This window comes from Ascidiella aspersa, chromosome 2 (assembly GCF_963924565.1).
Source record: "Ascidiella aspersa chromosome 2, kaAscAspe10.2, whole genome shotgun sequence".
Lineage (NCBI taxonomy): Eukaryota > Metazoa > Chordata > Ascidiacea > Phlebobranchia > Ascidiidae > Ascidiella > Ascidiella aspersa.
The window spans coordinates 2,934,733-2,960,136 of NC_139448.1; the positions used below are offsets into that span (position 1 = coordinate 2,934,733).

At 36.3% G+C, this 25,404-nt stretch overlaps 1 protein-coding gene across 2 annotated transcripts in view; it reads right to left on the bottom strand.

Moving 5' to 3' along the window:
- LOC146163141 (phospholipid phosphatase 1-like) overlaps nucleotides 1–24,444 on the bottom strand; it is a 43,520-nt gene extending 19,076 nt beyond the window's left edge. For both annotated transcript variants that reach the window (XM_083381986.1, XM_083381987.1), the window contains exons 1-6: nucleotides 24,343–24,444; nucleotides 23,622–23,779; nucleotides 23,037–23,133; nucleotides 18,683–18,899; nucleotides 15,921–15,978; nucleotides 12,388–12,564 (exon numbers count right to left, since the gene is read on the bottom strand). In XM_083381986.1, the coding sequence (XP_083238112.1) occupies nucleotides 12,388–12,564; nucleotides 15,921–15,978; nucleotides 18,683–18,899; nucleotides 23,037–23,133; nucleotides 23,622–23,779; nucleotides 24,343–24,403 (768 nt within the window). In that variant the 5' untranslated portion in view covers nucleotides 24,404–24,444. The remainder of the gene's footprint in view (nucleotides 1–12,387; nucleotides 12,565–15,920; nucleotides 15,979–18,682; nucleotides 18,900–23,036; nucleotides 23,134–23,621; nucleotides 23,780–24,342) is intronic.
- Nucleotides 24,445–25,404: the final 960 nt, after the last annotated feature.

Here is a 25,404-nt window from a genome sequence, read left to right on the forward strand (position 1 = left end):
CGACCTGTACATTCCGTACCGGTTTCTGATTGTAGGGAAAGAAGTTTAATCAAGAGTTGCTGATAAGGCTTTCAACCACGAAGAAATGCATAGGACCTTTGTGCATTAATATGCAAAGTGCAAGACATACTGTGTATTTGTGTGGGCGGATGGGCGTGTTTCAGCAACAAACACAAATAAATTTATCGTTATCGCGGGTGCGTACACTTTGACGGGTAGGATCGGTTCTCAAACGCTTCCACCATGCGGATTTACGGTATAAAATTTTTCCTAACAAGCAACAAAGCACTACATTGCTTGTGATTTTGCAGGTGTTTTTTTAATGACAACACTAGTGTATAACCAAAACATGCACTGAGGCTAATTTATACATACAACCAACCAAAGCGTGCATTTAAGTTTAAATTTTCCAAAACATGTTTACAGGAGACGTGTAATCAACAAAGTACGGAAGTCTATCATAGCAGCGAAATTAGTAGGGCAAGTGGAAAAATTGCAATCAGCGTTATTAAAAAAAAAAACTAAATGTAATATTAAAAACTCGATCTGCGCTGGTCATTTTTCATTGAAAGAAAACGCAATCTCTCCAGGCAAATTTTCTTGTCAGTTACGGATTAGTAGTAAGAGCATAAAACAGCATCTACGCTCGCACTTGGCCTTTACTAAACAACAGTGTTATGGAAGATGATGAGATTAAGGTCTTGCGATTTACCGTGATAACTCGGCTCTCCCACGCAAAAAGTTTGGAATGAACAGGGCGTTTCTGCGGGATTTTGAAGCCGCAAAGCCCGCCGAAGATTTGTTGGGTCCCAAAATATGCGATTGCCGCAGAACATTTTGCTTTGCGTGGGTGGGATGCAGTATAGCAGGGGTGGCCAACAAGCAACTCTTAAACCGGTTTTATGCGGCTTTTTAGTTCATGTTGTTGTTCCTGTTTTTTAGGTTGTAGGTCAACTTCGGTCAAGTCTTCAATTAACTCTGTCATTGTTTCTGCCCATGTATGTGGCTCTTTGCGGTTAACACAGCAGAAATGTGTCTCTAATAGTCGTATTGTCAAAAGCCAAAAAGGTCGAGTTAATCGACATCATTTTAAAATAACTTTTTGATACGTACTTATAGCGTAATCATGAAAAAAATTTCCGTCCCAAACATCTGCTTTTTAAATGCCCCCCTTGTTCCCCCAAAAAAACGTTTTTAGGAACTGTCCTGAAGCGCGCCACCTCGTTGATTCGATTCTGAATCTTCTTCCCACAACCTGCTTCACGGACCCTAACGGTCAAAAGCCAACTTTCAGGATGCACCTGTTGAAAATCAAGACTTTTCCGAGATATTGCCAGCCGCCGCCTTACTACTTAGGCTTCCGCGATACAAGGCAGTTAAACAACCACCAGAGGCAATTTCGAGCTAAGTCGTGCAGCCATTTTGGATGTTCGTGTGTCAAAAACACATGAACTTGAAAAGTGAGCCTGGGCAGCCATTTTTATCAGTTTTAAACCAATCACTGACAGTTGGCAATCCTTGAAAATTAACAGCCTTAACCAAGTGGTATTGTCTAGCAACTTTGTAATTACTATAAACTGCTTTTAATCAGGCTCCAATAAAGTAAGCACTTTCCGTTTTGAAGCAGTTTTTTATTCCACTTTGTAGTAGTAGGTTACACCCGCACACCGGATATTTTCCAGCAGAAATCTCTGAGTGACCAAGAGAATACGGCAGCAGATCAATTTGCCCAAGTTGAATACTTGGTCTTATGTAAGCCAATCCATCAGCACACTTCCACCTGTGCGCTCCTAAACCACCAAGTGCAACAACAGAATGCGTTTCCACTTGAATTTAATGAGGTCTTGGTCTCATAATTGGCAAGGTTAACTACGGACAAATCCAAAGGTTAACTACGGGCAAAGATGCAGTGATGACTCACGACATATGAGTTTACGAGCATAATGGCTGGGGTTATAGTTTTACGTAATAAGAATATCAAAGCCCATACAGAAGTGGGAAGCATTTTTTGAACGTTTCGAATAAATCTTAATTCATTTTCAACATCTACGACCTCCATTATCTTAAGAAGCCATTATCTTACGAAGTTATAACCTCCAGCCGTTATGGAAACATCAACGAAGTGCTACCTATACCTATGTATGAACTTTAATTTTTATTCTAAGACAAACGACTTAGGTCTTAATCAACAAACCGCTGACATTTTTGAGGCAAGGAATCACTGCAAGCATTTACGCCCACGCTAAAACTCTGCTGCTGAATATTTGGTGAAATATGTGAAGGAATCGGTGAGGTTTCAAACCTCATAACGCAACAACAATCCCGTAAATGTTTGAACGCACGTTTATGAAGCGACAAGAACTTCAAAATCTACCACATTTTTTGTTTTACGAAAAAAACGTAAAAAACGGTATTTTATGTAAAGTTTCTAAAAATACTACGGAATCATAAACTACCTACGAGCTAAAATAATGGCTTTCAATCAAGTAAAAAGGTAATATTTTAATCAGCCAGTTTGTATGGTTTTGTTAAAGAAAGCAAGGCATTTACCATGGCCAGAAGTAGAAATAAATCAATATAACGACTGAAAGTTTCAGTTAGGCGTAGAAGGAATATCAAAACCCATACTGTACAGACATTTTGTAGTTAGACGGCAAAAGCTTAGGTAAAATATTGTCAACGCTTTAAATAACGTTTTATTCACTTTTAACATCAATTTAATCGTCTACAAGTCAAACACAGGGTGCTGGGATATGCATTAATGTGAGGAAGTGTCAACCTATCAATAAAAGGCCTTCGGTGCAGCTAATAAACGCAGCTTCAGCAACGTTTGGTCGTGTCAAGTGCCATCTGTCAAAACGAGGGAATCGTGCAAGGTGTTACGATGACAGCTTCCGCTAATATTAACGCTGGGAAGAAAACATGCAGCGCTAGCATTTAAACGGGACACCTATAATTGTTGCAAGTGTGTGATTAAGTATTTGCATTTATGTGGGCAAAATAGTGTTAGATTTGTAGGGTTTATCTTGTTTAACTATGAACGACATTTGAACGTTGGTTTAAGGGAGGTTCTTTCATATTTTCTAGCAGCTGATCCGCCATGTCGAGAAACAATAAGCATTTTTTTTAAACAGTATCAACTAAAAATAAGGCCAAAAAAAAAAAAAAAAAAACAGTATATAAAAACAACCAAAGTGTTTTTTTGGAAATCAAAACAACTTATAAACATATTCGTCAAAAAATCTTTTATGTAACATAGCAACAACACCGGTACATATTTGGTAGTGCAAATTATATTTTCAACGTAAGACCAATACAGCAAACCCAGCTGAAAGGCAAGTGCAAAAGGCTAACCCCAACATGTCCTCATGTAACCTGGACAATAAGCCAAAATGCACATATTAAGGCAAGACGCCAGGATATTGGAGTTGTACAACCACAAGGAGTGGCAACCCAGCAGAGCCAATGTGCCAAACTACTTGTATGCATAATTCATTATCCTGTTAGCCACTTAGCGTCATATGGACCACATAATAATGTGGGTGGTGTCTACGTGATCAAAACCGCTGTATTTAACAAAGAATTTAGGCTGTTTTTCTCCTGGGGTTTTTACAATAGTGCGTATCTTGCCTTGATTAAGGTCATTTTCGCACTTTAGAAATATTTTTCCGTAATTTTGGTTTCTATACTCCTATTGGTAAGTTTCCAACTACTTTAAGTAGGCGCTATGCATAGAGCTGGGTTATGTAGTTGTACAGATACGCCATTATTCAACAACGACTAAAAAAAACTTTGAAATCAAAACCTATATATATAGATCTCTTAGCAGTCTGTGAATCAATTTTCGTTTCAACCCTATTTAGGTGACATTTCCACACCTTAAGGTAAACCGCCACATGGATGGAATGCATTTACGTCATTGCGGCATGAAAAGCACCGCCGGGAAATATGCCAAGGTCTCTACCTGTGTGTGCGGGATGTGCGTGTCTATATGTGCGCAAGCAACTATATGTGTTTGTGTGTGCACGCGTGCATGCGTATGTGTGTGTGTGTGTGCGCACGTGCATGCGTATGTGTGTGTGTGTGTGCAAGTGCATGCGTATGTGCGTGTGTGTGTACGAAGTACAATGTGTGTACTTGAGCGTATGAATATGTGGCAGCAACAAATGAAATGATATTCATTATCTCCCGTTTAAAAACTCTCAACAAAAGTTTCTTTATTTTCTTTATAAACCTTTCAATGATTTGCGACGGTTAAAAAACAAGGTCTGCAAAGCTGTTTTCAATAAATCTGTAAGTAATGTTACCAGCAATGGCATAGTACAGCACTTCCAGATTAAGCCAACGCCCACTTTTTCAAGCTGAGATCAAAACATGGCCTACGTCTTAAGCACCATTAATCGTAACACTTCCAAAAGCACATTTCCCCTCTCAAATGGCTACTGGAGTCTTGGTGCTTCGTTATAACTTACAAGGCTAGGCTCTTAAGGAATGTAACTGGAGATCTGGTAGTGAGCCGGCGAAACCACATCCCTTACCATTTGCGTCGCTGCTTTATATAGTTTGGTCGCGGCTTGATATTAATATGATGAAAGGGCTTTAAGCGATATAACCGCATAACAACCTCAGCATTTTAACATTAGGGCAGTAATTACCACAAGTTTTCAGCTGACAAATAAGTTAGGAATGTAAAAACAAAATTTTACCAAGCTATCAATAAAACAGAGACCAACGCACAATTTAAATTTACTTTTAAAACCAAAAAACAAAAAAAAAACTGCTTTAAACGCAAAAATAAAAACAGCAGTAAGAGCCACTGCCTAGCAAAAGGAATATGACGCTTTATTAAAGCAAAAAAACCCACAATAATATTAATAAACATCTCAGTTGTAAAAAACAAATATGTAAAGTGTAAACCGCTTCAATCGCACAAAACTGTGGGAATCGGGTGCAAAAAGATTTAGCATGTCTGGGGAAAACATTAGTGCTAACAAATATACCTAGGGAAGCATGAGATTGTGATATGAACAGGCTTTAAGGCGCAAATAAAACACTTAAAGCAGCGCTTTTTCGAAAATGGACGGAAGCGAAGCAGTCGTTTAGGCTTAACGGGGATCAAGTAAGACAGGCGATCACTCTACACACATATAGCTGGAAGGATAAAAGTGGCGCCACATTGGCGGAAAAACGTGCCTCAAAACTAGGCGGAATTATCGAGAAGCCGCAATTCGCTCGATAGGGGTGGACATTGAGTTTGAGGAGCTCAGTCCCTTAAAACAATGATAAATCTTTCCGTACTGTGTATTTTGTTTAATACGTGCGACTTTAGACTCAATTTCCGCATAAATTTTGACGTTGGTTAAGCAGTATTTCGAATGGCTAGTATTTCAGCAAATTATCACCTGACTTGCTTGTAAAAAATGCCCAAAATAGTTTAATTTATTAATTACAAACGTTTACAGTTATATTATAAAGACGTTATTTTTTAAAACGAAACCAACTGAACCATTATGGAGCGTTCCCTAAAAGACGGGCCGCATTTTTTCGCATTTATCAAGGAATAAAAGTATTGAACATAAAAATATAAATATATCTTACTCAACATAACGTCATATTTAGCGGAATTTTTTTAGCACCCCTAATAAAAAGACTGCCTTTATAGGGGTAGGCGCTAATAGCTGAGACGGTCGCAATTAATCAATGGGCCTAAAAGGTCGCATTGGCTGTCATTGGAAAAAGTGCCTGGTCGAAAGCTTTCAACAGGGCTTGCTTATCAGCATGGGAAAGCGGCTGCCTTTCTTCAGATTTAACTGAATGCGACCCTTGTTAAGTGTACGACGACAGTTTGAGATCTGGCCACACAGGGCTTCGGGGACAGACATGGCGGCTGCTAGAAATTCAATTGCTGGTTAAATCGCGCGAACAAGCCCAACAAGCGACATTGGTGGTTTTCTTTGAAATATTTAACATTTTTCAAAACATTTCAAGACTTGAGCATAATGGTTGGAGGTTTTTTAGCTAGACGTTGTAGGAATACTAAATGCCATTTCGAGGTAGGTAGCATTTGGAACGGTTCGAGAGCCCTCGAAAATGCATTTTCAACATCAAGATGTTACCCATTCCCAAACTAAAAAGAGTAAAAGAGTAACGATACAAAACTACAAAAATACAGCTGCAGTGATTAATGGGATCCGGAACAAAAATGCAAATCGCAAATGGAAATTCAAATTTCTTTAATGTTCCATTCAGGTTTAATCTCTTTCAATCGATAACCGTAATTTATCCAGCACGGCGACTTATACTAGCTCCAGTATAAATGATAAATACTTCAAATCAGCGACACGATCACACTACCATTTTTAACTATCTTTGTGTGCATGTTTCCTACCCTTGGTATTTCTGCGGAAAAACTAGGAGCTAACGATTTGGCTTTTACTACTTGTAATTTTATAAATGGCGAATAAGGGCTTCCTAACTCTTAGTGGTAGAAGCAGTCTTTAATTGCTAAAAACAAAAGTCGGCAAAACGTCTTGGTGTCAAAAGTCGAGGAACAAAACCAGACGAATCGACCATCCAGGTGTTGCGGAAATCACAGGCCAGACAATAGACATGCTTAAGCCGCCTTAAAATAGAGACACAAGTCGGGAAAAATGGACGTCTAGCCGTCTAAACTGATAAAGGCTTCTCGCCATCGGCAAAACAAAAGATCAGTTCGCCGCCAGAACCAGTTATTCTCGGCCGAAAATCTGATCAGCGCGGTTTTTGTGCTTTTTGTTGGAGCAAAAAGTTACAGAATCGCTTTGCTTGTGTTCACAGCGAATCTTTTAAAGTTGCGAGTCTAGTTTTCCGCGATCTTTCAGGCTGATTGCGTGGTTACGAAACAATGGTGCTTGTTTCGTGAGAAATCTCCGCTTTTTAGGTAATTAGGAGAGTACACAAAATAATTTCTGCCCGCGCCAGAACGTTTAGAATTGCGGTTAATACAGACTTAGTTCAGGTAGCTCTGTAACAAACAGAAACAGCCTTGTCTATCACAACACATGAGAATGAACTGAACAGACCAATATGCTTAAACTTACATATAACAGTTAGAACTTTCAATAAACTTCAATCAATCCTAGAAAAATCGATAAAATCGACCTTTATATTTTTAGACATTTTCAGCAATCAATCAATAAACCATGACATCGTCAGTACAACATATTTTTATAAAAAATGCTTCGAAAACTTTACGGGTTCCACAGTTCAAACTTTACGGGTTCCACAGTTCAAACTTTTTAAATAAAATATTCAGCTTTAGTGCGAATGGTGATTACTAGGGATGTCTGATACCCGATGTTTTGGGGAAAAGTGTTTGACCGATCCGATACTAAACGACGTTTGCAGCTTATGCTCTTTTTTCGGTATATTCAAATTCCAAATAAGTTAAAATAATAAAAAAAAATTTTAAATGTATATACGCTTTTATCTGGATAAACCTACTAACGTTTTAAACGGAGTAAATTTGTTTCAATTTCCAATCAGAGGCCAATTTAGGTTTCAAGGTTTTGCAATTTGATCTCTTTTAAGAAAGAGGGTTACATAACAGCGGTCAAAAAGGGACATTCCCCCGCGCAAAGCACTGCTGATTGATGTGGGTAAATGAAAATAGGAAATTGTGGTTTGGGGAAATGGCCCAGACTGTACATTCCGCAAATGCTTAGGGTGAAGGAGCGAGTGATTTTCACACTTAAGTCTTTCCTGTGAAGTCTGAAACAATCTGGTTGAACAAATAAGCTTGTCTGCACTTAAATTTTAGAATCTGAAAAATTGTCACTAAGTTCCGGTATTAGAATATTTATCTATTTTGCGTTCTCTGTGGTGTAGCGGTAATTTGAAATCGAACGCTTGCCCGGGAAAAACCGATTCAGTAAATCACGAAGTATGGTAGATTTTATGACTCGGAGTAAATTTTATTAACTGAAGGGTATATAGCTTAACTAATACGTTACTTGATACGATTCAAACCTAAATTAATTCAAGAAATAACCCAGATCATATCTCAAATTAATCATTCTTATTCGTTTTAAGGCAAAACTTAATTTACAAATTTAATAACCGTTAAAAAAATGACTTATAATTTATGATTCTATTATACTTCGTATATTAGTTGGTTAAAAACTTATTTAAGATTTTTGATTTATTTAATTTCCAGATTGCAAAGTTTGATCAAGTTCACATTGAGTGATAAAGTATTTAGCTCTAGCTACAAAATTTACGCAAAACCTTAAAATGGCGTCGCTCTAATACAAAACGGCTTTGCAAGACGGAGTTGGCGTTGAAAATTAAAGATTTGTTTCGGTCGTTGTATTACTGAGCCTCTTGAAACTTTGTGGCACGCTTCTACCTGGTTATAAAGTGTTTTTCGAGGTAATTATACTGCAAAACACGAATTCTTTATCTCAACCAAAGGTAAAAAAATCATGCTATTTTTAAGTATAAATAGATAAACGGAGATGTTTTTTGGATTTTTCATTTTAATTAATTAAAATTTTAGGCATATTTTAGAAATATAGAAAAACTCGACACATAAAAAATCAATATCGTATCGCAAAAAAAATCAACATCATATTGGTTGGCAAAAACGTAAAAAAACAGGTTATACAGGATTAGCACAACGTGATTGGTCTCGATTACTTCGTGGAAATTAAAGTTTTTTTAATTATTAACTTTGATAAAAAGCGATTTTCGAAGGTTAAATACGTTTGCTACAGCGTCTAACCTGCAATTTAACTTAAATTTAGCATTTAATCTTTCTATTACCTATTTTTTAGACAGAATTTGTGTTATAATAGGGATTTCTGTTCACATAACTTATGTTAAACGAAACCTGCAGTTACAGAAACTTACACAGTTTCTTCAATTTATAAATTACAATTTCTTTTATTAAAGAAAAATATTATTATACCTAAAAATTTTAAACACGCCATGTAAATTTGCTTTAAATTTGTGTGGGCGGCGAACAGTGACTAATTAAAACGCGTTGCCGATGACTTTTCTCGTTATAATCACCGAATTCCGAAAGTAATTTTACACGTGTTCCGTTGTTCACCGGTAAATCATCACACCTAGACAAAAACCCCGCCAAAATCGCGTAATCTTGGCTTGACACGCGAAGATCTACAGCGCGACATTTGCTAACGTCACACGTTTCGCCTCTACATCCAGTTCCGGCCAAAATCGCGCCAATTTTTTCGTCTCCGTGTTCCTTTTGCATCAGAGCGCTCGTGACAAGTTGAAATCGTGAATCGGAACGAAATATCAAAAATGAAGTTAGGAAATCGATTCGAAGAAAAAAGTTTAAAAGGTGATTAAGAATTACAACGAATTCAAATCGTTTAAAATAACTACCAATGCAAGCGATCTACTAGGGTCCTTTTGGAGGTTTAAGGTGTTCTTTCAACACCTTATAAATTCATTTTATATAATCTTTTATTCGTTGCATTTTGTCTGACTCATTGGTTGTTAGTTATTACCTTACAGTTATTGATTATATTTTTAAAAAGCAAAAAGAGACCGGTGAAATGTAAATGTTATCTTCACTTGATTATTTAAACCAACGATAACATAGGATATTGCCAAAACGTTTTGTACACTGGCTAAATGCGATTTCATCAAATATTATCAATCATTATTAACATTGTGGTAAAAGGTCGCTGAGAGTAAGTCGGTGTATTGCAGTGATGGCCACAGTCCAAATAATATCCTGCTAATTATTGCAACTTGCACGAAAATGCCAGACGCCTTACATTTGCTGAACCGGGACCCAGTTTGAATGTCAAAACGTCGCATGGCCTTAACACGAAACACGAATTATTATTAATCACATCGGTTTCTTGCGAAGGAACAAAAATAAGTTTCGGCAGCGAACCTTAAAAGCACTTATTAACCACAAAAAATAAAGGTCTTTACTGCTTTCATCAATTTGCGCAAATCTCGTCAATGCTGGATAAAATAGCTGAACCTTTACAATAAAACGCCGAAAGAAATAAAAAATAAACATAATTTTTAAGCTTTTAGGTACTAATATTTATTCATGAAAAGGGCCAAGATTAAAAAAAAAATGCAAATGCCAATGTTTTGCCGAATGATAAAGTTAAAAGAAATATATCCAGTTGTTAAAATTAGTTGTCACTAAATCGTAATTGATTTTGATGGATTACCTGAAAAAAATGTTAAATCCTACAGGAGTTACGCTGTTGGGCATATAGGTCAAATAAGAACGAAACGTTTTAAAAAAGCTTCTTCCCTTTATAGGTATAGTAATAAATGTTTGCACTGAACTTCAAATCCAAAGAAAAGGCAATTAGGTTTTGCAATTACAAATGCGAGCAATCGACAAACTAATAGGAATCTGGGCAAGGTTTTAGGCAAGCAATGCACAAAATTTGCTGTCGTGTGTTGGAGAGACTAATTAACAGGGCGCGCCATTAGAGTAAAATGTTTAAAAACCCTTCTTAGCTATGTTACTGTAGGTGTATGTAAAGGATTTTTTGCACTGAACTTCAAAGCCAATGAAAAGGCAATCAAGTTTTGCAATTACACATGCACAATCGACAAACTAATAGGAATCTGGGCAAGATTCCATTTAAAGCAATGCAGAGAGTCGCCAAGGTTGTGTTGTACCAGCTAATTAACAGGGCACATCCGGTGCGTGCAAAGTAAAACGGCCCAATACCTCGGCAATCACCAGCGCTTGCCACCACCCACTTATTTCTACGTTTTGACCTTATGTTTAAGGACTACGCCAGGGCTACTCAACTATTATGAGCAAAGGTCCAGTTACAAAAATTTAAAAGTTGCTTAGGTCCATTATAACTCCCACGAAATAATTTACAGTCGTACAAAATGTAATACTGTATAATTCGCATATGTCCTTCGCCCCAACTGACAATTCTGTAATATCCGTTACTATAGAAAGCGGTTTTCAATGAACAGCAGCAATTTTTCACCAAGAAAAAAATAAATCGCATTGCTAAGTGAATACTGAGACAGTTAAGGTCGGGATTCAACACTAAAAAGGTCCGCATTTGGACCGCGGTCCGCCAATTGAGTAGCCCTGGTCTACATCTTGGAAAGTTATTGTTCTTTTCTGTAAGAACGTGACATAGGTCCTTATTTTGGCCGATTTTTACGGACGATTGTTTTCTTATTCAAGTTGGTTGTTAAAAACTTCTGACTTCTATTTGTTAAAGCTAGCGAGTTGATGCAATGCACTGCTTTGCAAAGACATCGTTTTAGATTTTATTTTGTAAATTTAAAAAAACTAAAAAAAAAAGAATATTATTTTCATTTCATTTGATACATTTAAAGGATTTTTGTGGCGAAATTAGGTTAAGCTTATAATATCCATGTCAAAAAGCAAGGTACAACATGTTATACTGTACATTTTCACTTTGTTGAGTGTTATTTTACGTATAGATCAAAATTAGGGGTTCAAGATATCGAAGTCTACAGGCGCAATCTAGTTAAATTTGAGCAATGTGCAAATACGAATGTTAAAGAAGACGGAAGAAAGGACAGCATAGCTCTAGCCACAATTGCTGGACATAGCTCGGTCGCTTATATATCAACAAAGGTGTATCCGTTCCGTGGCAATTATTCGTGACTAGTTCTCATAAAAGTAAATCCTGTGCCTTCTCCAGAACTTGAAGATCGTAGATACGCGAATCACGCTTTACCATTTAAAGTATTTTCGAATTTTGTGCCTACTGTTTGCTACTTCGGCCCGATTATCTCTCAAAGGGTAAAACGCGAAGTCAGTACAGTGACAGTACAGTTTGCTTAAAATTAAAGTTTTTGCTCATTTCAACAAAAAATAAATAGCACTTAGCTTTCAGCCAAGACAAAAACCTTTCGCTTCAGACTTAAACTTTATTTGCAATCAGTTACTTAATACGACTCTCCAGCTAAGATAGAAACCTCTATATAAATAAGAGCTATCCCGGGGAAAATAAAGTCAAATCTGCCCTGAAAACCCTTTAGAGCAGGTTCCCAACCGGGCTGTAGCGGCACACTAGGGTGACATTTATGATTCTCAAGAGTGCCCAGAGATTTTGGGGAACCATAAGAACCTGATTTTTGCTCTATTGGCAAGCCTCTCGATACAACTGTTTCTGTACGATTAGAATACAAGAAATCGAACTATTTTTCCACATATATGTGAAGTTGATTGCTTTGTTCCGGTTCCGTTTTTTTGTAACAAAGTAAACCACTTAAGGAATATTCCAGTAAGGGGTGTCGCAATCTGCTTATTATTTCCAGGGGGAGTAGTAAGAAGCCATAAAACTTAAAAAACCACAGCTTCAGTGGCAATCCACCCAATGGTTAAAACAAATGCAAGCTTACCGATGCCGAGGCGACCATGATTCCGAGCAGAATTCCAGCAGCTACATCCGAGAACCTGTGTTTGAAGTCGAACACTCTGGAGCAGCAAATCCACACAGCCCACGCCGCTATGCCGGTTTCCGCAAGGTGGCGTACGAGACGGGTTCTCTGCGCAGTCAAGCGGAACTCGAGGTAGGCCTGGAAATGAACAGAATGATGTTGTTATTTTTTTATTGTTTAAATTAGTGGTGCCCAACCTTTTTGTTCTCGCGAACCCTCATCCAGTTTTCGAAACTTACACGACCCCTAAATTTTAGTGTATGAATTATTGGTACATAGACCAAAGTAAACTAGAGTCACATTTAAATTGGTAAAACGATCACATTTTTTTAACTTTTATTCAATGGTTTAAAGTTTAAACATTCGCTTATATCATTACAGTCATAATTGGCATTCTCGTAATAGTGATTTGTATTCAATTGTCGTCTTTGCGGCACCCAGGTTTAAACCATTGGTTTAAATACTAAAATACGACGTAACCTTGAAATATTTTACTGTCATTTGTTTTGATTTGACCGCTTTTGACTACAGACTAGGTAAGCCTCAAAAAGAACTTTGATCTGTATTTATTTATTCGGGTTTTTCTAGTAAAAAAACGTGCTGAATTTAAATCCTTTAAAAAGAGTTTTACAAGTTTTAACGGTGTTAAAAAAATAGTTTTTTGACTGTTTTTCAACGGTTTTTAGCAGTTCTGCACATTTGAACCGTTGTTAAATAGCCTTTGCCAAGTTTCAGTCAACAACTTTTCGACAGGTTTCAAAGTTTATATAAAAGTTCAACAACAAACAGTTGTAGAAAGCTTTACCAAGTGCGAATACTGCGATTAAATCAGTCACATTACAAATCGCGTCAAAAATATCCAGCAAACGATTCCAAGAATGACGACATTTCGAAAAGCGTTTCGAAAATTTGTCAGACGCCAATTCTAGTAAGAGCCCAAGGCAATTGCATTGCTTATGACGCATAAATAATTCCCTTTGATGTCAAGTGCGTTTATGACGTCATATAAGGACGCGCGAGCAAAAAACGGTCGGATTTTAAAATTTAATTTCAATAGGAGCGGACAGCAATGCGGAGGATTAGATTGTCAAGTAAGGAAATCTTGCTTTGGAAGGCTGCGTTTGGCATATGGAGAGCATATGGAGAGCGGTTCTCGTATTTATGACTTCAGCCAGCTTAATGGAACAAAAGTGACGGATTTTAAATGATGTCAATCGTAATGTACGAACAATTATCGACATTTCGTTATTTACTGCAAAAAGTAAACCTATGTATAATTACGAGTTACTTTATAGATTTTGAAACCTTGGACAGCAGGTTTTTGCACGTCGGTCACTACTCCGTTGACGTGTATATAAACAAATTAAAAATTGGCAGGACTTAATGTTGACTTATACAGCTAAATGTTGACTTATAAAGTACACAAATCATCTTAGCGGCACGGTATTTTTTGTAAAAGTTATAAGAGCGTAGACGACGCTTTTAAATATTATAAGGGTGCATTTGTAAACAACAATACCTCCCACCCCCTTAATGTGTCAAATTGGAAGGAAAACGCATATTTTTTATTCAAACTCAACCGAGCTGTATGCTCCAAATTCATTTGTTTCTTATTTTATTAAATACTCCACTTTTTTAATCATTGAATTCTGCAAGTGATAAAAAGCTAACGCAAAAAGCCACGAAGAAACGATCACAAATCGTTGACCATTTTTATTCTTATCAAAATTATTATAACCTGATAACGGCACTAACTTTTGAGATTACGAATTGTTGGTTTCAGCAAGTGTATTCTGTGTTTTGGTATTACAACTCAGCTTGGACTACTAAATTTCGCAAAAAAAGAAGTTATAGCTATTTATACGGGAACGGAACACAGCAATCAACTAACGAGGTTGTACTACATTCGACACCCGGTAGTTATTTACCATCGTTCGACTTCGCTACAAAAACAAAACCTAGATCAAAGCTATATAGGTCGACGAATGACGTTGAAACGATTCGAAATGACGCCATAAACGTGACTGTAGGTTCGGATTATAACAAGTGTTTTGTGTACTCATGTGTACTCATACGGCCAGTGATGTATGAACGTTTTAAACGTGCATATTTAGCGCTCGGTAAATACGGGTGGTGTAAAACCGACTGAAAAAGGGTGTTAGACAATTAAGCATATAGACCTGTGTTTCTAAATATTTTCAGCTGGAGGCACATTTGAAAAGTTACATAAATGTATGCGGAATGCTTCTGCAAAACAATAATACCGAAACTTTACAAACGCTCTTAGCTTTAGTAGTCTAGGAATCTTGAAAGTTTAAAGTTCAATGCTTTGAACGTGAATAACGTAGCACACAAACAAATTAAATAACGAACATCCCGGGTGGTAAATGTTTAGTCCCACAAAAATCAATGTTAAAATATTATGGAAAATCAGGCGCCACTGTTTAAGGTCAAATTATATTAACAAGCTTTCGCACAACCGTACTTCGTAAGGTCAAAGTAGAATGCCTATAGTAGAAATTCAACTTTAACCTGATGAAGTAGGGTTGTGCGAAAGCTTGTCGAGAATTCAATACATTTTGTCGTTTAAACAGCGCCAAATGATTTCCAGATTTCGAATTAATACAAATACGGCTACCAATAATTTTTTTAAATATATCTAATTGGCAATTGTTTCGGTTTTTAGAAGTTAAAAGACTTAAAAAATCGAGTCGATGATACATCAGTGCTTTAGCTAATGTTACGTGCCATCCATCAGCCAGTCTATGCCAACTAACCGTCACTTGCGCAAAACGACACTAAATCACGTTTTTCAAGTGTAGACAGGTGCAGTTAGGCAAAGCACCAGAACCTGGTCGCCAAAAGCTTGGCACGAACGTGTCATTTTGGGGTCTCGCCTGATTGAATCATTTTTCGGCATCTCTCCAGCAAAATGCACGATTGTCGATTGTGCACGAAGACAAGCCAAGAAACATGTGCATAATATGCAAGCTATTGCGACAATACAGACGCTACACCACACTGGTTACGTTGGTTACTAAAAAAGGCCGGACACTTCTAAACGAAAAGCCATCTGCCAAGTAAAGCGATTACATTTTTCCTGATTTTCGTAATTCTGCTTTTTATAAGCTGCCTAATGATTTACAACTAAATTACACGTGGGTGTGTAACTAAGGAAATGGTTCATAATTTGGCAATTTGTGAGCTTTAATGCTACTAAATTTCATAGTTCTCAGGGTTTAGACTATTATTCGCTACGATAATTATTTTCACTATAATAACTATTTACTATCAAAGGGGGACACAAGGCTGACGACAATTACCAAATGGGGGCGCGGCACAAAAAAGGTTAAGAACCACTGTTCTTTTTCGATAAGTAAAATTTTATCACGGCAACCCAACTAAGCATTAGTGTAACAGCATAGAACAGGCGAATTGCCAAACAGTGAAGGCAATTTAAATCAAAACACACAAAAATACGTCACAATACTCACTATGACGTAGATGGCCATGAAGAAGGCAAATGAAGCGTGACCAGAGGGGAAGGATTTCCTAGACAGAACAAAAACAAGAATATAATACATATACCAATATATTGGCATTTTTTTTTATAGGTAGGCAATTATATAGTGCACAAAAAATGGGGTAGGATATTTGATAACAGCTAAAATCCACTGAATTAGAATTTACTCCACGAGGCAACATATTAAAAGATAAAAATCGTAGAAACCGACGTTTCGGCAGCAGATACCAGCTGACCTCATCAGGGTTAATATTTAATTAAAATACTACGGATAATAATAACAATAAATCAACTTTTTTAGTTTTTAACCCTGATGAGGCCAGCTGGTATCTGCTGCCGAAACGTCACTTTCTATTTCGTTTGCATTAGAAAAGCGACTTTTATCGAACCACTAAATTAGTTTGAATAATAATTTAGAGTAGAGTATAGCCACGTTTGTACATAACGAAGTAAAAAAAAAATTAAAAAGCGCTGCACTAAAGTATCTTAATCGCCACGGCCCATATTGCTTACGTGGTACAATGCACATCCTTTTAAAGTTCGGCGTAAAGCGTCGTGATGCTAATAACGCTAATCTCGTCAATCATCATCAAGAGGTTATATTTAAAACACCTCGGAAATAACCGAACGCCCTTGTGCGAAGCCAAACCTTTTTATAGATTGAAACAGGAATTACGCACTACACACCGTTGTGACGCCACTTGCAATTAAAAGCTGAGTTAGGCGGAAGAACCAATACTAGTCCGAAGGTCGCGGGTTCGATTCTCGCCGTGGCCTGTTCGTTTTGAAGGGTATGTTATGCGCGTTGAAATCATACAAAGTTATCCAGATATTTTTGGTCTTTTCCTTCTAAAATAATTTTGCGAAAATAGTTGATCTCAAATAAAAAGGTGTACAAAAAAGATATACAACGGAGTTTTAAATTGTAATTCGGATTTAGTTGGTGGTAAATTTACAACTCTTGAATAAATGGTCACCAAGTTGAACAATTGTGTAGGAAGAAGAAAAGTTAAAAACATATAAAATAAAAAGTAAAATGCAGCATCGTCTTTTACAAGTTTAAGGCTTAACATTATTTATTAATCTGCAACCAGCAAAACACGAATTAAACTAAATAGGCGTCCTAAATATAGCACCACAATAACATTGGCGCCTTTGAACATCAAGTACTAAAAATAGCCAGGGGCTGTTTGCAGAAAAATCCCCTTTTCGCCAAGCGATTAAATTTGGCGATAACTAAAACATTTCGCGCGAGACATCGGCGCCCAGTCAACTGCAGATGCACGCATAAGCGAAAACTGCAGACGTAATGAGATTAGCGCGTTAAAGTGCCACAAGGCATACGAATTTGCCGCGCTCGGTGCGTCTCTAGACTAAAGCATGAGACCGATTTTTTTAACCTACTTCCACTAGCGCGTTGCTACTTATGCGTGTCATTGAACTCTGTGTATTTGGCCCAGTTGAACGTACGTTATTATAACGCTATAAAGGACGTATCTTTATGGAATCTAAAACCATTGGCAGCAGGTTTCTGCTTGCCGATCACTGTCCCGTTGACGCGTTTCTATTAACAATAAAACTCTAAAGCTTAAAAACCCAAGTAAACCAGAATGAGATTAAAGAAATATAAATTTCGACTATACTCAATGTTCGTTCAAAAAACGTCTGATCCTGGTTTTATTCGGGTTTTTAAACTTTGAGTGCTATTTATGTGTGGGAATCTGTGAACTATGTGTATTTGGCCAAGTTAGACGTACGTATTACTTATAACCTGGAAAAAATCCTTCGCTACATATTCATCTATTTTACTAGTTTGAGCATAGTGATAACGTTATTTGGTATCCGGTTGGATCGCGCAACTTTTTGTTTATAATATCGGAAATAAAATATCGGAAATCCTTAGTAGCAAGTTAAATGAAAATTGATATGCGAGCCACGTCATGTTTCTATGTAATAGCTTCCGCATTTAGAGGAGAACATTTTAGCGTGACTTGTTGTTTTGGACTGAAGGACAAACTCAACAAACTCGAGAACAACATTGGATCAAATTTCACCGAAACCTAATTCACACCAGAATGGAGAAACGGCCACTTTAACGTCCAACCAAGCATTAAAATCACACGCTATAAACGTGATGCGCAAGGTACGGACGTTTCTAAAAACAGCCTGATCTGCTATCGTAGCTTATTTCGTTCCGTTTTACTTTCGATAAGGCATCACGCTTTTTATAAAGACTTTTTTATTTAACTGAATTTTTTCGGGCGTTTAGAAAATATTTCATCGAGTTTTTTTGGTACGTTCATTATAGGGCAATACAGACAAAAAAAAAGACGCCTTAAAACCTAGTTAACGCTTAACATTCCTTCTATACTGATAAATGCTCCAGTATAGAAGTCAACAACCTGCTATGCAAAACACGGAGTAACCGATTCTTAACCTTTTTCAGAGCTGCCTTTGAAAATAACTTTTTGTGTTTCTAATTCTAACTTCCCTTTTCAAAAACAAAAGTGCAAACTGCTTTCCAATTATGAATAAACACCGATAGAATGACATAATAATTTACATCAAAACAAAAAAAATGCACGAACAACTTTTTTTGTTTTTTAGCAGTGAAAATTCAATGCCCTTTTTTAATGTTAAACTAAGAGTAATAACACACAGATTAGGAACTACTGGACTAAACGATTGGCGCAAACAGCAGACCAAACATGGTGGTCAAAAACACCTGCTTACCTTGAGTCGAGCATTCGTTCGTGAAAGTTGTGTGGTGGTATGAGCGGATGAGAGGTACGTGTGCACGTGTAGTTTGTGATGTAGATGTACTGGTTGTCAGCTGTACAGGCGACACTTGGCTGACACAAATCGTAGAAGTGAGGCCTCAGTCTGCCAACGCATTGCTTGCCGATGTCAGTGAGAAACTGGTTCACACAACCTCCGATAACTGCGTAACCTGGAGGGGTAAAAAACACAGGTTAGCTTTAGAGCGTAATGGATGGATGTTTTAGTTCGACGTAGAATGAACATCAAAGCCCATACAGAAGTAAGTAGTATTTTGTGAACTTTTTGAATAAATCTTAAGACAATGGCTGAAGGTTGTAGTTAGACGTAGACTAAATATCAAAGTTCATACAGAAGTACTTATTTTTGTATAAGAGGTTAGCTTCTAGGAGTCTTTATTTCAGTATCAAAGTCAAACCGCCTTTTAGCGGGAGACTTCTGTATACAAACGCGATTTAGGTAAAAAGGTGAAAGTCAATGAAGACTTTCTAAAAGGTGAAAGTCAATGAAGGGCTAAGCCATTGGGCTTCTTCGGCAGTGTTTTCTCATACAGTAAATTCGCATGGTCCCTAAAGCAATGCCTAGTTAAGTAAGGTACAATATTGTTTTCAAGACAATAGTAACTTGGCCACTTTAAGACATTGTATAGAGAGCTTTTTTTAATGAACTAGCCGATCTTAGAAAACAAAAGTCACTCTGCTTTGAAAATGACCACATTTATCCGGATTTACCATCAGAACACAGCGATCCTATATAAATAAACAAATTGGGTGGGTGAGTCAAAATGTTTCCAATACAACACTTTTAAAGTAGCCTATGGGGATCGCAAGATAAAATCGTTATGTGATCATCAAATAAAACGCAGAAATACCGCTGATAACATCGTATGCCGTCTGGAGAAATTTGGCCGGCCAAAATAAAGAGGACACCTTATATTTCGCTTTCAAGTAGTAGTTCTTGGCGCATGTTCAAAAAGGAGTACTTGACCGAACAGTTCCAGCCAAAAGTTTCTCCTCAGTAGAGTAAGGATAATGTTTGGTGAAGTAAGGAAACGACCCCGCTCTATCCAAGGACGCCAGCTCACAGCTGCACAGGAAACACTAGAGCTGGATCTTGCCACTGGCAGACCTTTTCACTGATTCAGCCCTAACGCCACAATCTTTGCTTCATATTTCGGCGCTGGTCTAGAATCCTACCACTTTTTTTACGGTAACGAAACGAGTTTTTAAAATTAAAATTGCAAGGACGAAATAAATACTGGACATTAGATATATCAATAATATTTGACGCAACCAAAACGCTAACTAAATAATGTTAGCAATATAAACCCCTGACAAAAATGTGGTAGAATTCTGACCAGCGACCAAAGCGACCAACATTTTGCTTATTTCAAAACCTACAGTCCTGCTATCTTGAAAGAAACAAGTCCACTGAAGAAAAAGCGGTGCTAATAATACACAATACTGCTTTATATCTCTTTGCTTTGATATTTCTTTCACCTCCAAACATTATGACGTCGATAATACGTATTGTTTTTCTGGAATACCCAGACAATGCTTTCTAATTTATGTTGTTTCTTTTCCTATAAACTTTTACCTTTATAATTTTTTAATAATGACTTTTTTGTATTTTAAAAGTGTCGCAAAAAATATTTACTCGCTTGATTGGCGTATAGCTTTTTTGTATTTTAAAGGGGTCGCAAAATATTACAATTTCTTTTAACCAATACCGTTTGTGTGTCAGGTATAAAACTTTTGAAGTTAGAAAATCAAAAAAATATGATTGATTGGCGTATAGCTGGAGCTATACCCGTCATTTAAAGCTTTCAAGCAACACTACTTTGGCAGCATGTTTCGACGGGAAGCGAATACTTGACCCAGATTTGTGACGATAAAACTTTCAGCAATTTAAACGAATGCCAATATCACTCATTTGTATCGTTCTACAATGTTAGATTGGACCCGGAAGCTATTCCAAATGTCTTAACATCGTTTCAAGTGTCATTATTGTATTCACTATTTCGCAGATAAATGAATTAGAAAACATATTAAACACAATCAAGTTTCTTTTGAAATTCGGATTAGACTGTTCTAAAAAACATGTCATTTCAAAACACAGAAATGTTGCTGTTTGTAGATATGCATCGACTGTTATAATAATCTTCAAAATTATAAGCATAAGGGATATGGTTAAACGATACCAGATATACTTTCTAAAAACGATTACATTGTAAAATAATAAGGTTTATCGTGTGTATTTGTGGTCTCATATTAAAGATTAAACGCAGACTATTTTTCTAAACAAAAGGAATTTAAAAATTTCTTAGACATCGAAATGTAAGATTTAACCATTTAAAAGTAAACGATATCAAATATAATCACCCCCTTTTAAATATAATTAATTATTCTCGAAGAATTTTTATAAAATAAACGTTGACAACATACGAATAAAAGCAAGTTATAACATCATACCAAAATCTTATTTAAAATTGGTATTTTTTCTACTAATTTTATTACTTATTAAAACTTTAAGAATGCCTTCCTGTGTCGTGGAAAAGTGGTTTACCAAAGCATTGAGTTGCCTTGAGGCGCGAAAAGCGATTAACGACCGCACGAAATTGTCGCTTCACTCGCGTCCGAACTGTAACCTGATGACGAAACCGCCCGGTTATTTATGGGCACCGGATAACATGAGTGTGTAGCTGGCCAAGAGTAATCGGCCCAGTTTATTTGCATTGAAACCACGTCTTTAAAGGCTTTTTGTATGGAATGTACAAAAAAGCGCACTAAGGTATGCAAAAACTGGATCTAGCTAGATTTATTAGCGGGGAAACTGGCAAATGGGTTATCCTGATAAAAATCCTAAACTGTATATAATCGGCCTTATAAGGCGCTACCGATTTGCAAACTTTAAATAACGCCTGTTAAGGGCAAACAAGTCCAGTGAAGATCAAATAACGCTCGGAAATACCGCTTTTGGAGCTGTGATGTTAAAATTGGTTGGAAAAAAAGACTTACAGCCAAAGGCCGGCTACTTTTTTGCAATTTATCCTGACAAAGGTTTAAAGTCTTGACGAAGATAAACTACGGGGCCCTAGGCTTCTTTAAAGTGGTCGTGTAAGGTCAAATAGCGCCTTTCAAGGTCAAAACTAACGCCCGTCAAGGTCAAATAACGCCTATCAAGGTCGCATTTTGGCGCTGGGTTGTGAAAAACGAGTATTTAAGTGCACCTCTCAACGTTATCCAAGTGGTAAATTGGTCGAGGCGAGAAATGTGCCTTACAAACTGCGGCAAAGCGGTTCACTTTTACCGGGTGAACGCCAAACTGTGTCAGATTTTTACGAGTTAGGCATTCCGAGTATGCACAGCACCATTAAGCCTGTAAACCGCTGTATGCAATGGCGATCCTAACACTAGTAAGTACACAACAAAACGACCTAATGGCATGTTTGCAAGAGTGCTAGAGCGCAAAAAGACGGACATTTGAACATACGAGTGAAGTTTTTTTGTGGATATAACGAATTCCTTGCGAAACGACCGAATGCCATGTTTAAAAGGGGGTTAAAGCTGATATAGCGCAAAAATGCCAGACATTTGAAACTACAGGGTGGAATTTTTGTGTATATAACAAAATCCTCTCCTAAACTTAGGCCATGGTCTTGGATAACGCTTTATAACTCAGCATAGTACAACATTGAGCTACACCCAAACCATCACAAAAGGTTGTTTAAATACAAGGAAAAATAAGGAGTGGTATGCCGGATATTACAATTCTTTGGGTATCCTCCTATTGCTGGCATAATACAATGTAATTTTGCATGAGAATGTGTTTTTAAGGCGGCACTATTTGCATTTAATTATTTACATAGGTATAATTTGAAAGAACAGCAACGGCTCAATCTGTTTATTCAGCAGCTTACACAGACAGTTGAATAACTGGGAACTGTTTTCTTGTAACACTCCTATATCAACTTACGTGCGACAAGATTGCAGTTTTAAACACTTGTACGTAGTGGGAATATCAAAGCCCGTATAAAAATAGGTAACACAAACGTTTTGAATATATTTTTATTCATTTTCAAACTGTGTAATAAGAGATATTTGAAACGTTTGAAATGGTACCCACTTCTGTATGGGCTTTGATATTACCAACGTGCAACTAAAACCTCCTACTATTATGCTTCATAACACCTACACATATACCTGTCTGCTATTTGTTAAAGAGGTTAGAAGTGACTTTATTTTAACTTGGGTATTTTAAAAACTTGTGTGTTTTTAACATAGCATAGATCAATCAAAAAGTCACTCACCAATAGCTCTATAAACATTGCAGAGGAGGGGATGAAATGTTGATTTGGAAGGAACTGGTTGTTGCCTACGATATAAAAGCGTTTCCACAACCAGAACCTGAAACATAACGTCAAATTACAACATTGCTAGCTAGTTCATTCATGACAAAATTATCGTGACACAGGATAGCCAAGCTTACTATAAATTACTGACTCTACCTGTGTCAAAATTATGCAATCCTGAAGGTTATGAGGACATGCCATAGATCAATAAATTAGGTACTTTTTGACACTGCTTTAGTCGATTGATTTAGTAGGCAGAATTTGGAGAGTCACAACATAATTTTGTATATAGTTACATGTACACCACAACCATGCTTAATAACTATATTTGTCCAGTAGTTATTTCCTGTTTATGTATTATAAATGACAGACTAACAGCATTGTAAATCTTAACTTTTTTTCAAGAATTTTAACATGTAAACTCAAAAAAGTAACACAGTTTATCTACAGTGCAACTTTATTATATATCACCAATATAGCAATCAATCAAGATTATTATGAGTATACACAACATCATAGTGGCAGCTATCTATAAGTACTTACCGCTGCAAATAAAATAGCAAATCCAGATACAAATAGAACTGCCGAAGATAAAGTGCTGCTGTGGTAAGGATATCTGATGCTTAGATCGCTGCAGAAGAATCCATTCCTTGTTAACGGCACAACGTTTAGAAGATTGTAAACCCACAGCGGAATAGCAACTGTAAAATTTAAAAGTAATTTTCATAAAAATGCAGTTTTTAGTCAATAAGGCCTTGTTTCAATATCTTAAACAATCAACAAGTATACTATAAATACCAGACTATACTGTACCATACAATTTTAGCAAATATATTATATTTTAAATAAGAACACTGTTTTTAGGAACTTACAATATTAAATTATGTTATAAATTTACAAATAGTTTAATATATCACTAAAAGGAAACATTAAATAATTGAATTTAGAACATAACATTCCCATTTTTTCTTACTTCGGCACACCAACTTTTAGCAATTATTACTATTTAAAAACACTGTTGTTAGGGTTACAATATGACATAGTGTTTTAAATATATTCATGCAAATAGTTTATTATTTCCTTATTTCCACTAAAAGCAACCTTTAAATGGTTAAATTTAGAACATAACATTCCTTTATTTTCATAACATTCCTATATTTTAAGGTAACCTAGGTAAATGTAAACAAAACTAATAATACTAACAGCAAAATATGTGAAAAAACATCAATAAAAACACATTAGAGCAATTACAGCAAAAACTTACAGATTAGGAAGCATAGAACATCTAAGCCAACTTTTAAAACATCATTCCTTGTTGAACCCATTTCATTCAAGTGCAAAAAGTAAAACTACAAAACTATTAACTATTGTTTATAAAAAATCCCTAAAACTTTAAAGAAACAAAATTATATTTAAACAAAAAAGTAACACTTAAAAAACAACAAAAATGAAACAAGAATATGATGGACTTATTATAAGTCTAGTTCATAGTATTACTAGAAAACTATTAACCTACATTTATAAAAAAAGCACGAAAACTTTAAAAATTAAATAAAATTTAAACTATATTATAGGTTTACTAACTGTAAGTCTAGTCCAGTGTATAACCACACAATTTTAAGCCTATCTTTATCAAGAAAGACTTTGAAACTTAAAATAATCATATTTTTTTAATTTGTGATTTAATATTAATATATTGATTAAACTGTTCTGGGTACAACTACAAAACTTTTTTATTATAAAAACCTACAACTAAAAAAAACGTCCGACTGTTTTGATTATAGCCGAGTACAAAGTACAATGAATTGTCTGGGTCCATTCAACACTATGGTCATACGCCAAAACAAATTCCACATGACGTGTGGTGTGTTACTTGCAATTAGTCATAGGATACAAGCTTGTCTTACACACACCAATGGTCAACAACGTAGCACATATTCCCAGTAAAAAGTCGTAAAATATAATGGTAGGCGTTAAGGTTAGGCTATATTTATTAGCTTACTAACAGGAAATAAAACGTCACGGGTAAATACGTTACGTTTTGATTGATAAACAAACAAAGGTATTAAGGCCCAGGTGCGCCTAATTACTTTGGCCTGACGCTGTACTATTAGGCCGATTTGCACTAAATTGACCCTAAAGACAGTTTGATCATTAAATTCTTGTGCCGTTCATTATTTTTCTTATCACATGTCCATAGCCGCTTTTAATGCTAACAAAACGAAGGTTTGAAATAACTATAATTTGTTAGTTTTTTTCAGAAAACATTTCAATTTTGCAAACCACACGAATAACACCCTTTGTATTAACTTTTTCATTAGCACAA